The sequence below is a fragment of the Lichenostomus cassidix genome, chromosome 1 (genome assembly GCF_008360975.1).
Source record: "Lichenostomus cassidix isolate B80296 chromosome 1, HeHo_3.0, whole genome shotgun sequence".
Taxonomy (NCBI): Eukaryota; Metazoa; Chordata; class Aves; order Passeriformes; family Meliphagidae; genus Lichenostomus; species Lichenostomus cassidix.
The window spans coordinates 5,047,371-5,061,020 of record NC_139479.1 but is presented as its reverse complement, the minus strand read 5'-3'; the positions used below and the strand labels follow the sequence as shown (position 1 = coordinate 5,061,020).

The following is a 13,650-nucleotide window of genomic DNA, read 5'->3' as shown; positions in this document are numbered from 1 at the left end:
CTATCATCTCCATATGGCAATGACAGCAGCTGTCAATGCTGTGGATTTATCTGGGAGAATGAGGAAAAGCTATCCTCACACCCAGCACTGCTGAGTGTGGACAGCAGAGCCCCAAACAGGTTCCTTATGCCTGTGGTCCCCTGGGGTTTTCACCCCAACCAAATAATTTCCACAGAGCTGACAGTGTCTGGCTATTTGCCACGTGTGCTGCTGCCACTCCTCCTTCACTGCAGAAAGCAAGCTGAGAGACATCACCTCATTACCACTGCAATCCCTTTATCTGGAGCTCTTTTGGGAAGTTTCCTCAGAAGTCTGACACTGAAACAGGAAATGTTTAGTGCCTGCAGTGCACAAGCTTTAATGATAAACACATGGAAAGGACAGAAGCCAAAGTGACTCCAAGGTTAAAGCCAAACTGCAAACTGCAGCACTGCAGGCAGGAATGCAGAAAGAGACCTTACACATCCCACCCTTTGCCTACTTACCTCCAGTGCATCTTTTTCTGTGTAAATCTTCCTGCCCGTGAGTAACCTGAGAATGAAACGGAAACGTTAAAAGAGCACGAGTTCTCCAGGCAGTGACTGATTTGCTTGCCCTTTGAAAGGAGGAAAGCTTGGGCTGCACCAAACAGGCCTAGCCCATCTGTAGCTGCACGGTCTGCTGGAGCAGACCTGTGTGTCACAAGCTACGTGCACAGACACACCGTGCTGCTGAAGTGCTCACTTCAGCCTCAGACTCACACCAGTCCCACCCTGCCTCCTCCAGAGATCCCTGGATCACAAAACTTCCATCACAAGTGTCTTCTCTCCCTCTCCCATGTAGCTGCTGCCTCTCCTTAAGGGACAGCCTATGCTGCATCATCACAGATTGTCTCCTGACCAAAGAGTCACAGCTATGTAGACAAGACAGGCAGGATGTGGCTAGCACAGTTTTTCCCATGAGAAGTTTTCTTGTGTTTTGTAAATAAAGATAAAGTTTGGATGTTTTTGGAACAGTGTCCCAGAACTTGGACAGTGCAGGCCTGGCCAATCAGGCCTGGGGGAAGGCTTCTGACTGACCAATCTGGGTGACTTTTGAGAACTCTATAAATGTGATGAAATCAAAACAATAAAGGTCATTCCTTCTTGTCACTGAGAACTGGTGCTTTCATTACTCTGCTAGCTGCTCAACAGCGACAGCAGGAGGCATTTAAATTCTTAGCTTCTATGAGATGTTGCCATGGATGTATTTCTGAATCTAATTTTGGGGGGGCTTGAACCAAACAATTTCAGTTCTGATATTCCAGCACATAATAAAAATTTTCATGGTAATGGGTAAGGATGGGGAAGATATTTTTTAACCTGTCCTAGAAACAGGCTTCTTAGTGATAACAAGAAACAATAATGAAAATGAGAGACTGTGGAAAACAAGAAGAATCTTTTCCTCACATGACTCCCCGACTTTTTCATTTGTTTATACATGGAGCAGTTGAGGCTATCTGAAAAACACCACTTGAAAGTAACAGCTAAAACCCAAAACTCAACGCCTCCATACATAAGGCACTGTACTGAGACAAATAAAATTAAGGGGTATCAGTCCTCCCTGCTTTTTTCCCCCAGTTTATTTTGCTATGAAAGGAAATAAGCACTTACTCAGCTTCAAACTGGTTAGGAGTGATTATATCTGCAACAGGTACAACTTTGTCCCTGTAGACTGGCAGGAGATCCTTGGGCACATACTGGGGGAGAAGAAACAATGTCAAAAGTTGTCAGCAGCACCTGAGATGTGGGACTGCAGCTCTCCTTCCCTCAATCACCATTCCTGCTGCCATTGAGGGACCTGGCAGCTCCAAGCTCTGCAGCTGCAGTGGCAGAGCATCCTCCAGGTGGGGACACTGGAAACAACTGTCATTTCTTGCCTGGAGGTGATGGGAAGCACTACTGAGCAGATGGACCTAAACTGGCAGCATTAAAAGGAAGCAACGCCTGGGTGAAGAACTTGCAAGTTCTCCCTCACCAAGGTGACACAGCAGCATGAGGAATTACAGTGTCCCAACACAGTGATGTCCTTACCTCCAAACCAAACTATTTTGTTAAATCTTTTTGACCAAAAATGAATGGTTTTTTGTCGGAGTGCAGCCTGTCTGGAACCTTTCTGTCACAGATCACAACCCAGTGCCCAATAGCTGTTGGATCCCACATGAAATAAGTCATCTTCATTTAGGTTCCAATGCTGTGTCAATTCCCAGGATGACTGACAATAGCAGCCAGACTACCAGGCAAAATACAGTTCTTGACAGAAGATGAAAGAACTTCAGTGAAACAAGGACAGGGAGCAGGGGCATATTTTCCTGTGGACAGGGTCTCTATTCCCTCTGTTGTCTCAGCAGAGTCAGAAATAATCCAGGGTTATGCAGCTGTCATTCTTCCCACTTATCAATCTCATTCAAATACAAGAAAATTAAGTACAAATTTACCTGATGCTGGGAAACAAAGCCACACTTAGGTAAAGTAGCTTAGTTTTGTTGTTAAAAATTAATAAATCTTTATACATCTTTACATAACAGACTTTCACTACACAGAGAATCCAAACAGATGAGTACTAACCATAGAGCCTTCTCCATTCCACTTGTCACCCATCACTGGATCACACACTGTAACAGAATAAATGTAGGTTTAGAAATAGAATACAGTTATAAAGACCCTGATGGGAGGGAAAAACATGAGGTAACAGTAGTGGTTATGGAACAGCACTGAGCACCTCAAACCTTACACACTCACAGCTTTTGCAGCACACTGAAATTTGTAACTGGTGGCTGCCAATTTTGAAAGAGTAGGCCCTGTGTCTTAAAGAGTTGTCTGAAATGGTGGTATGGTGGGCAAAAACATGGGAGAAGCTAACAGCTCTGAAAAGAGTCCTATTTTTACTTCAGTGTAAGAAAATTACACGCCAAATGTACACACTAAAATGCCGTGTGTATATTAAAAAATCCAAACCTATTATAGTGAAACAATAAGAAAATTCATGCCAAAGTACATAAAGTCATACTTGGTGTAATGATATTAACAGGTTTGGCACAGGCTCTGGATCAGCAGCAGTATTAACAACACATCCCAAGTGTCCTCAGTGAGGATGGAAACAGCCAGGCATTGCACTTCAGAAAGGAACATTGCTCATTGTATTAAAAGATCTTTAAGCAAGATAAAAAAGAATATAAACCCAAAGATAACAAATCAATGTCCAATCAGTATTTAAGGAAGTATCTGTGAGTAAAAAGAGGGCAATTTGTTTTACATTTTAAAAGCATTTTCTTTACATTATAATCTATTTATTAAATATAAAGGATCTTAGAAGCCTTGCTGTGATCTCACCACCTGACCACTTCCTTCCTGTTCTACACAGTGAGATGCTTCTTTCTGTTCATATTCCAAACGAGTCTTTAGCTTTCACACAAAGCTCTGAAGAATTTGACAATCCAATAGTGTTAATAAAGGCTAAAAAGCAACAGAACTCAGAGATTTCTCTGCTATATTTTGCTAAATGAGACCTATGCTTTGTTAATTCTAACACAGGTATCACTGCACAGTACAACACCCTGCAAATCCTGCCAATCATTCTAGATATTTTCTGACCACACTGTTCCTTGAGCCTGAAGATGACAGCTCAAACCAGCATTCCCTGCTTTTTATCCCACTAAATCCTCACTGACTTTGCCCTGCCACTCTAAACATTTTGCTCAACTCATGTTGAGTCATGTTCATGGTCATGTTCATGCTGGTCATGTTCAAAAGTCCTGAAACACTCAGGAGAGGAAGGAAGGGAAAAGATCTTTTCTCACAGGTTGAAGCCATCATGACATGTTAGTGACAAGAGCTGCTGGAGCCTGTTGCTCCCACAGAATATGAGCAGAAAGTACCAGAGCTAAAAAAGCCCTGGAGTTTAAGGTAAATCATGAAGCTTATGAGGCAAAGTAGGACATTTCTGGGATGTTACATGGAACCACAGCAGGGCAACATGGGAGAGTTTATCCTGCTTTGGCTGACTTGGAAACCAAGGAGAGGCTTCATCTGTCAGCACACAGCCTCTGAGCTATCAGCAGCAGCAGCTGGCTGGGATTTTTATCTTTTCCTGGATACAGACAACCAATCCTCAAGGCACACTTTCCTTTGGACAGCACAATGCAAGAAACACACTGCAAGGCAGCAAATCAGGAAGATAAAAACCCAAATCCCAAACCTAAAGCTGAAATGAAACATCACTGGAGGCCCAGCTGGCTCCAGCCAGACCAGAAATGCTGCAAAACATCAATCCAGTGTTTTCACCCTAAAAAGTGAAAATGATGAGCCTACCCAATGAGGAAGCAGAAAGAATTACAATGCACATCCTTACCATACACGAGGTTAGAATTCTGTTGCTTCAGCTCCTGGACAATATCCACCACCATTGCAAGAAATGATGTGTCTCTTGTATACCCTTGGGGGAAAAAAAAGGCACCTTTGAAATCTATTCTATGAGCACTTTTTCTGCTTTTAGTTTTGGATAGGAATGCTGCATACTTCTTATTCTTTGGATAAATGCATTTTTAGAACAAAGGCATTTCAGTGGCTGTCTCAGGAATAATAGGTTGGAAGACAAATTCAGACAGTACTTGCACAACTACAAGTATAACCTTAAAAATCCATTTACTAAGAATGTTGTATAAGAAAGGCTCATGTAACTTCAAAATGCTTGAACATTTATAAACAAAGACCGGGCTAGAAGGAAAAAAACATTCCTTTTGATAAAAATAGTATTCTGATCAGTACTATTTTTCATGCAGCAAACAGGAAGTATTTTAAATTCCATATACTTGTCTCATATTGTCTTGAAGCAATTTTTTTATTATTATTAATTTTTGTGCTGATAGAGTCCAACACATTAATGCAATAGAGATTTAACCTTCACTATTTCAGAGCAATTTCCAAAATACCAATAAAGTTCCTGTCTTTTACACTTAGCAGTGAAATAAGCTGGAAATAAGTTTTATTGTATTTCAAGGCCCCAATCACAATGCTAGCACCACAATATTATTACTTAATCATTAATTTTTAAATTTTATATATGTTTCTTAATTTATACATTTATGCATTAATTTTATTTACAACTTTCATTAATTAACAATTTGATTTTAATTTATTGCAGTTCATTTCTTGGTGATGTTCCTGTGAAGGGTTGGGAGCTGGATCCTTGTGGGTCCCTTCCAACTCAGCATATTTTGTGATTCTGTGATTTAATACTATTACTTTTAACAAGCTTCTTTAGCATCTTCAAATCCTCAATGACCTTGGAAATGTCCCCTCCAATAAAATACTTAAAAGTACATTTAAAAAGTAGGTTTTGGAGATTTTTTTTAAAACTTGCAAAATTGATCAGTTCTTAGGTGTTGCAGAGAAATGGAAAAAGCTTTGAAGATTTTTTTAAAATGTGATGGCAGAGTGGCTGGAAAAAAATACCGAGTTTGAGTAACATCACTGACAGAGGTGTTTAAAACAGTTACACTGAACTATCTTGAGTAGTCTTACTGTAAATGGAACAAATACATGAAGATCTACAAATAACTAACAGCCACAGAAGTTCATGGAGTGTTACTTTGTATAATTGGCCTAAAGAGAATAATTTTAATCTCAGCTGAGATATCTACAGTGATCACACAATTAAACAGTCAAATCCCACCTACTGATAAATTGCTTTTCGGTGTTTAAATAATCATATCCAGGTTGTTGGAGGTACAAAGTGGTTGTGCACTACAGTGAATGGTTGTTTGAAGAGAAATAGCTGACTTTTGGCCCTGAATGAAAAAAACCTCAATTTTAAGCTCAGCCACAGTGCAGCTGAAGACTAAAACACAGAAAGTGTGATTAGATGTTCAGAAATTATTGTTGTTTCTACCTATGCTTTCTTTTTGTTCATACTAAAAATGGCTACAGCAAATGAGATTTTAAACTTGAACAACACACAAAAATCCTATTTTAAAAGGCAAATTAATAAATATTCCCTTTTCCTCCAAGATTTCTTTTTGCTGAAGATTTCTCTTTTTCCTTCCACCACTTTTAAAAGTCCTTACATCCATTTTGCCAGTGATAGGAATGGAGAAGAGGTATTTTCCAAGAGTTGGAAGGAAAATATAAGAGAAACATTTCAGCTAAGAGAATACTCAAACATTAGTTGTAATTTCTGCATACTAACATATCTGGAAAACTCCTAGAATATAGTATGCTTTTTCTGGAAATGTCCTCTGTGTGAGTTCCTTCCAGGAAAGAAAGGCTGTTTGTATATTTCTCAATAACAAAGAACCTATTTATGTAAAAATTAATTTCTTAACCTTAGTTCAATCTATTTGCTATTTAGTCTCCTTTATTTTGGAGATGCTCCTTGAAAAAACCTTGACAATAAATCCTTGTACATGACACACCCTTCAAGCCAGAAGGACTGCTTTGGGATTATAACCCATGCACTTAAAATTTCCAGTTCTCTCTGTGTATAAATAACTTTCCTACATGTGGAAGCCAAAATCAATCAAATCTGGTGATATAGTTCTCCTTACCTCTACAGAGTCCCTGTTCACTGCTATAAGAAATTGATACTGTTATCCAAACTAGATGTACAGCTCTTACTGAGGTGAAATCTGATCAGTACCTTACTTTTGAGAAGCAGGAATTGGATGAGAAGCACTTTTTAATAAAAACTTCTTGTTGAATCTCTCCTTTCTATAAAGTATTCCACAAGAAGTTCTCTTTGCCTGTATTTATAAACACTTTGTACCCAGTGCAAGCAAAGGAAAACACTGCAGAACTGGATTCACTCAGATCACCTACACAGCAACAAGACCAAAAAATCAAGATATATGACAGAGTCAAAACCAAAACCTAACTCTGCTCATACTCCGCTGTGTCCAAACCACTAAGCTTTAAAGATCAAGTGAAAAAATCAAGGGCAGACAACTGTGTATAAAATCATGCTGCAGTACTACAGAGTACTACTCCTGCAGACTTAGGAGAAAGGATTAAACAAACTCATGTCTTCCTAATAAATTTAAAAATAATACTCTGACATTCCTCATCCATTGTTCCAGTAGAGGCACTCCCAAAATATTAAGTGTGCCTGTACAAGTCTGTAAATTATACCAGGGAATCAATTTACCTCCCCAGTTACAACCTCCAGGCTGGAAAACTCTGGCTGTTCCAAATTAAACACCACAAGCCAGTTCAGACTATAACATACAGGTGAAATTTTAATTGGTTGGTTTGCAGCAGGGAGGGATATGTTTTACATTTCTTTCCTCCTGTTTACATCTCCTGGGAGCTCCAGGGAACAAGCTCTTCTTACCTGTGAGCACATAATCGTAGCGGTTGACCTTGTTCAGCTTCAGTCCTTCGTAAAGCTCATGAAGCTCATCTGAATTCAACACCTGACCCTTCCAGTGGGCATAGCCTGCAAAGCAAACACCAGGTAATTTTTCAAGAGATGGATTTTCTATTTCAGATCACACAGATGATACACTTGGAGGGACCACACCAAACATCAGCACCAGGAAGAATTTCCACCTCCTTTCCTGTGAAATGCTGAATGAAAGCTGCTGTCAGCAGAACAGTTAATGTGCTCAACTTCTTCTTAGCACCTCTGCCTCCCAAAGGAACTGGAGTGACTACACTGCAGTCTGAGAGTGTCCATTTACCAGCAAATCGAGCTGAGCACACACAAACTCCTGAAAGATTTTCCGTGGAGCTTTTGCAACTATCCCTTTCCTGTGTGGAGGAGGAAAAACATATGTTTTAGACTTTATTGGAGGAGGGTGTCAGTTTAGGATATTTTTGTTATTTTATACTATATTTTTTAAAAAAGGAAATATTGACAGTTAAATGACAATCTCAGCAGGCTTATAGATCAGTCTGGACACAAGCCTGCACCCATCAGATACAGCACTCACTGGGACCTGCCTGTCACAAACAGAGTGACCACAGCAGAACACTGCCATGGGTGCTCTTTAAACATACAGTGTCATCTGACAGACTTTCTTCCAAAAATAGCACAGCTTCAGTGCTGAGGATCCTGGAGGAGGAAATGAGTAGCAGAAAGGCACCACAGACAGATAAATAATATCCACATATTCTCATCCTTGAATGAACTCTAAGAATTCCAAGCAAATATGCTCAGCTGAGAGAAGCAGATGGAAGGTGAAGTTACTTGGGATAAGCTGAACTGATTTCAGCAAACACTGGACCAAGGTCCATGGCAGCCAATTCCAAGGCAAAAAAAAAAATCTACCTTAACAGAATCTAAACATTTATTGAAAAATGTAAATGCACCTTGAACCTTGTCATCAAAGCTTGCCCCAACTACATGGCACCAACCTCTCCCTTGTGTGAAGAATGGGGCTTTCTCCAGGGTATTAGATATGATATATCCACAATTTAACTCTTTCCATCTCCATAAATTCAGAGTTTGTTGAAAAGCTTATCTTACTATTAACTGGAATTAGGAAAAGTAAAAGGTTTAATGAAGTATCTTCTTCCACACCTCCCCTGTGTAAAGACAATGGTATTTTGTTTGTTTTAACTTCTGCTCTTGCAGTTATAAAATTCTGTGATGAAAACTGTTGGCTTTGGTTATCACTCTAAACTGAGTTATTAGAGTGACTGCCAAAAGGTGCCTAGAGCCTGGGATAAGCACATTTTTCAGTTTTCTTTCTTATGAATGCAAATACACCCACAGTATGGTGAGCAGATGGATCATTTTGCTCTCCTCAGCTCACAAAGGCCAAGCCTTTAAAACACGACTCGCTGCCAGCTGGCTGGGGGCCTGACTCACATCAGCCACCACCACTCTCTCCCAGGAAAATGCTTTGCACAAAGTCCCTGTGAAGAAAGGGATAAAGTGATGGATTTCTGTATTAGGGCTGTAATTTCATTGCAACACCCACCACCCCAGCACATGCCCAGCCCCAAGTGTAAGAAGAACCCCTGACTGCACCTAAATCCAGTATTTGGTTTATTTAACACAGGTGTTTGCTCTGTCACATCTGCAGCATCACTGAGAAACAACCTCCTCTTCCCCAGATCTCTGCAGCACTGCAAAGCCACTACAGGGACACAGCAGAGCCCTTCCATTGTGGCCATCGAGCAAATTGGGTGCAATTCTCACCCAGAATCAAGGCAAAAATGCCAACACTGATCTTACACATAGCCATTAAAATAGCTGTGGTAGATTGCTCAGACAACCTGGACACTTTCAGGTAGCAATGACTTCCATACCTAACTTGAGGATTTTTTTATCACCTGGTAATGTGCAATACAACCTCAAGTCTAACTACACACCAGCCAGAGTTAAAAACAAAGTCCTAGGGAAGCTCTCAGGGAAGCCCTAGCTATTGAGACATTAAAAAAGAAAGGGAATACCTTCACGGGAGCTGCAGAGAACAGTGGTATCACTAGGAACTGAATTATGTTCAAGTAAGAATCAAACAAAATCAAAACTGGCAGCAAGGTGGGAACCTCCCTAAGCCCTTCCCCCAGGGTAATTTCATGTAACATGACAAACAAGGGGCACATCCCATGACCCTGCATTTATCCTACTTTCCTGATGGAATATAACCCCAAAAAGCAGACAGACAGAAGAAAAAGTCAGTTATTCATGTTCTAAAAGGGTTTCACTAACTGGAGGATGGATACCCTGGGAAGAGAGAGTATCTTGAGAAGGGAAAGGCAAAAAGGAAAGCTGAGTCTTCCTCATTTTGTAAACAAACCAACAAGTAATTCTCCTCAATGCTGGTCTGAGAGAGCAGAGAACACTGCAGATCATGACACAGCTCTTCAAAACTCCACTTGGCTCAGACTGCATTAGTCTCCTAGATTTGTAATAATTTTAAACACAGAGATGAACATAAATACTTATAAAACCTTAGAAGCCTTCTGCTTACCTGTGTTATGATCTTTTATTGCAATTACATGTTATCTGTTTGCTTTTAGCAGATAAGGCAATGAAAACCTAGTAAGATATGATGCCCATGTCACTTACCCTCTAAAGTGATAAATACATTCATCAGTCTCCAAGGAAATGTGTTGGTTCATTCATATGAAAAATAAAAAAAATAAAACCATAACACAGAGAGGCACCTAATACTGCACCCAAGGTGAATTTACATACTTGCCTTCCTCTGGTTTTATTTTTCTCCTTCAGAATGTATTTCTCATCCTCTTAATAACTTTCAAAAACAAGGAAGGAAGAAAATAAAAGTACTATGCATGTTCTTTTTTTTCCAAAATAAATTAAAAAAAAAAAACAGCTGACCAACACAGCAAAACAAAAACAAGCTACCATTCTAGTACAGCAAAGCATGTAAGATCCCTTTGTTTTCCAACCCAGAACATTGTGTTCTGAGGTTTGAGTTCCTCCTGTGGTGCTCCCTGCAAAACTATTCCAAGTGGCTCCAGCAACCAAGAATTTCACATGGGAAAAAGGAAGAAAGTTCTAGTGTTTAAGACACATGATGGACAGGCAATCTGGGCCCAGCTGTGTCACAAAATTCACATTGCAAACTCCAGCAGGCAACCTGGTCTTAACACATGACTCATCTGTAGCTACCAGGAGGCCTTCAATACAACCAGAAATTCAGTACCAAACTCCCCACTGGATGTTTTACAGCTGGTCACAGTGTGGGAGTGAAATGCCAGCAGTGTCAGGCATGAGTGGAGATCTTTTCTTGGGGTGAGTGACTGACTGCACATGGGTGGGCAGACTCACATCAAGACATCATTGTAATTTCTCATGTGTTAGACCTGCCAGCCAACCCAGCCACCTACTACACACCCACTAAGTGGAAGTCAAAAGTGCTTAAGAATAAAAAGAAAAGTAACAGAAAAAACCCCAGGCTGTTTGTTCTGAAGTTGTTTCAAAGGTAGGATTTGGATGGCAGAGTAAGCACATTACTGCTTAAAATTAACCCACCAAGGAGAAACAAAAATGAAAATCACCAAAGAATTAAAAATGCACCCCAAAAAAAAATCAATTATACAATTAAAAATAAATCTAGATTTTTATTTCTGCACATCAGACGAGGAGATGCTTCTGCAAACAGTATAGTAATACAGGGTAAAGAGCAGAGGCTTTGCAGACTGCATGACAGCTTCTTTTATTTGTATGTGAAGCATGATGCCACTCAAGTGTGAGTCACTCTAATCACTAAAGTGCCTCACGAAGCAACATGACAAACTGTTCTCCCAGGGGCACTGATTTAAAGCCCATTTTCCGAGTTTCAGGATTATCAGAGGCTAAAGAAAGCTGAATTTTCTGAGCAGGAGTCAGCAGAAAGAGGCCTGTGGTATCTTACTAATTTATAGACAGGGCAAAAAAAGAGCAATAATGATTCACCAAAGTCTGTTAGTCATAAATTCCCTCTGCATTTTATTTGCTGCCAATTCTAAGTTTAAAAACAGGGAAAGAAGGAAAGAAAAAATACTGTGTCCAAAACCCCACACATTCTTCTACCTGTGCTCCTCTGGCATGTGGCATTCTTTCAGAAACTAAAGTTCACAGCTAGATTTTGAAGGAGGCGTTTGTCCTTCAGCTTTAATGATAATTATAAAGACGGTTCTTGTAAAATTATGTTTTTGTAGGAAAATCAAATTACCTTCACCCATCCACCCAGCACACAATGCCTGTGTATTGCAGGATGGTTCAGGAAACAACCTCTGCTTCCTGAAACCATGAGGTTGTGTGGCAAACTTTTGGATTTTTTAACATATTTAATTTAAAAAAAAATTGCAGAAAAAAAACCCCAAGTGATTCCTAAACATTGAGAGTAGTTCCAATATTTTAAAGACTTGTGATTTTAAAGACTTTTTGGGTTTGGGATGCTCATTTCAGTCTTCTTGTGGGAGGAGGAATCACTAATTTGTTGTTCCTTCCACTGTCCTCACTGTCTGCCAAAGCTCTAATGAAACACTAGTAACCTTTCCTTGGCTGCGATACTATTAAAAAAAATAAAATATTTTTAATTTTTTGTTTTAAGAAGCTGGTCACCTTACTGGTGTAGTGTAATTTGCCTACCTTCAGACCCATTCAGTTTATGGTCAATAAAACCCCTACTAAGCTCTTTCAATGCCCTATAAAGCTGATTTAATCTTGAAACAGAAAGCCAACAAACAACACTTGATGCTTCAGGCATCTCAAGCACTGAATTATTCTATATTAAAAAACTGCTTCATTTCTGGAAGATTACAACAGTTTTACCCAGCTATCGGAACTAAACAACGGAAAATCCCAAACTCCAAAACTAAATACATTCTTTAAATAAATAGAAGTCACGTCTAAGTATCTTTGAAAAACACAAGAGAACCTTTGTACTGTGCCAAAGGGTACAGGCAAAATAATCAGATTATTGCCTGAGCCAGGAAAGGGCCCCCATTCCCTTGTTTAATTATTACCTCCTCTGTGCCTTTCCTCATTAAGCAGAGATAGCTTTCAAGCTACATTTGAAACATTAATTTCTTCTTCCCAAGGTGATACTAAATTCCTTCCATGATAGGCATCTTACAACCTTTTGAAAGCTGCATGAAGTTCAATGAAGTAAGAGAAGATAGAGGCTTCCTATCTACTCTCTGTTCCAAAAATTAGTTTATTAATAGAGCTGTGTCTGTAAGATACTAGAAAAGTACCTCAACTTTTGAGGTTTTTTCCTTTGTCAGAAACAACTTTTGCTCTTTTCCAAGATGTCAAAATCAGAATTTGCTCCCAGATTATGTTCTGAAGACAGCTGTAGATTTTCTCTATCTAGAGTAGCTCTCCCCTCAAACAACCTGCTACCACCAAGACAGCAGATGTGTCTGCAGTGATCCAAAAATAGCAAGTCACTTGGAGCTCCTTTATGGTCCTTTATATTGCTAAAATAAACATCAATTTTAGCTTTCTTTTAAAAAATAAGGTAACTATTAGGAAGTCTGAACTATTTGTTGAGTGCATTGTGTTCATGCTTAGAGCTTAAATAAAAATACACCCGAATGTATTAACATCCCCCCTCCTGCCAAAATGAAATTTTGGGATACTTGCAAGCCTTTTGGGTGGACACACAGAAAGGAAACATTTGGCCTACCTCAGTATTCTTTTGATGTTTGGGTTGGTAATGGGACTGTGACTCTCGAAGGGCCACAATTCACAGAAAACCATTCTGAAGACTTCCTTATTCACAGGCCTGGCTGTGTAAATGGCTGTATTTGTGTTATTTCACTGTCTAAGTTAATTCAATTACTGCCTAACAAAAGAAAGTCACACTCTGAAGGGCAGAAGAGGATATTACCACATCATATCGATGTCCTATTCCCAAATCCAGACTTCTGAGAGACTTAAAGCATGAAAATTACATTTCTGTCCTGTATCATGAAAATGTGACTGAAAACACAAGACCAATGTCCTCTCCACTGCCATGGGATGACGCGAGCCAAATGTTGAATGAGTTCATTGACTGTGGAGTAGTATCTGTAAAATTTTACCTGTGTGGTTTGAAAACTGGACAGAGTTCACCGTATCAACTTCAAATCCCAAAACCTGTAACAGAACATAGGAATATTTCTTTTACTAACACAGCTTTGTTAATACATTACCCATATCACAAAACACACGGAAGAACTCTTTGCTTCC

General features: G+C 39.6%; 1 protein-coding gene across 1 annotated transcript in view; it reads right to left on the bottom strand.

Annotated features, from left to right (window-relative positions):
- PDXK (pyridoxal kinase) overlaps positions 1–13,650 on the bottom strand; it is a 41,231-nt gene that overhangs the window by 8,731 nt on the left and 18,850 nt on the right. The window contains exons 2-7 of the mRNA XM_085046207.1: positions 13,503–13,557; positions 7,345–7,449; positions 4,369–4,452; positions 2,586–2,632; positions 1,632–1,717; positions 486–531 (exon numbers count right to left, since the gene is read on the bottom strand). Coding sequence (XP_084902333.1) covers positions 486–531; positions 1,632–1,717; positions 2,586–2,632; positions 4,369–4,452; positions 7,345–7,449; positions 13,503–13,557 — 423 coding nt within the window. The remainder of the gene's footprint in view (positions 1–485; positions 532–1,631; positions 1,718–2,585; positions 2,633–4,368; positions 4,453–7,344; positions 7,450–13,502; positions 13,558–13,650) is intronic.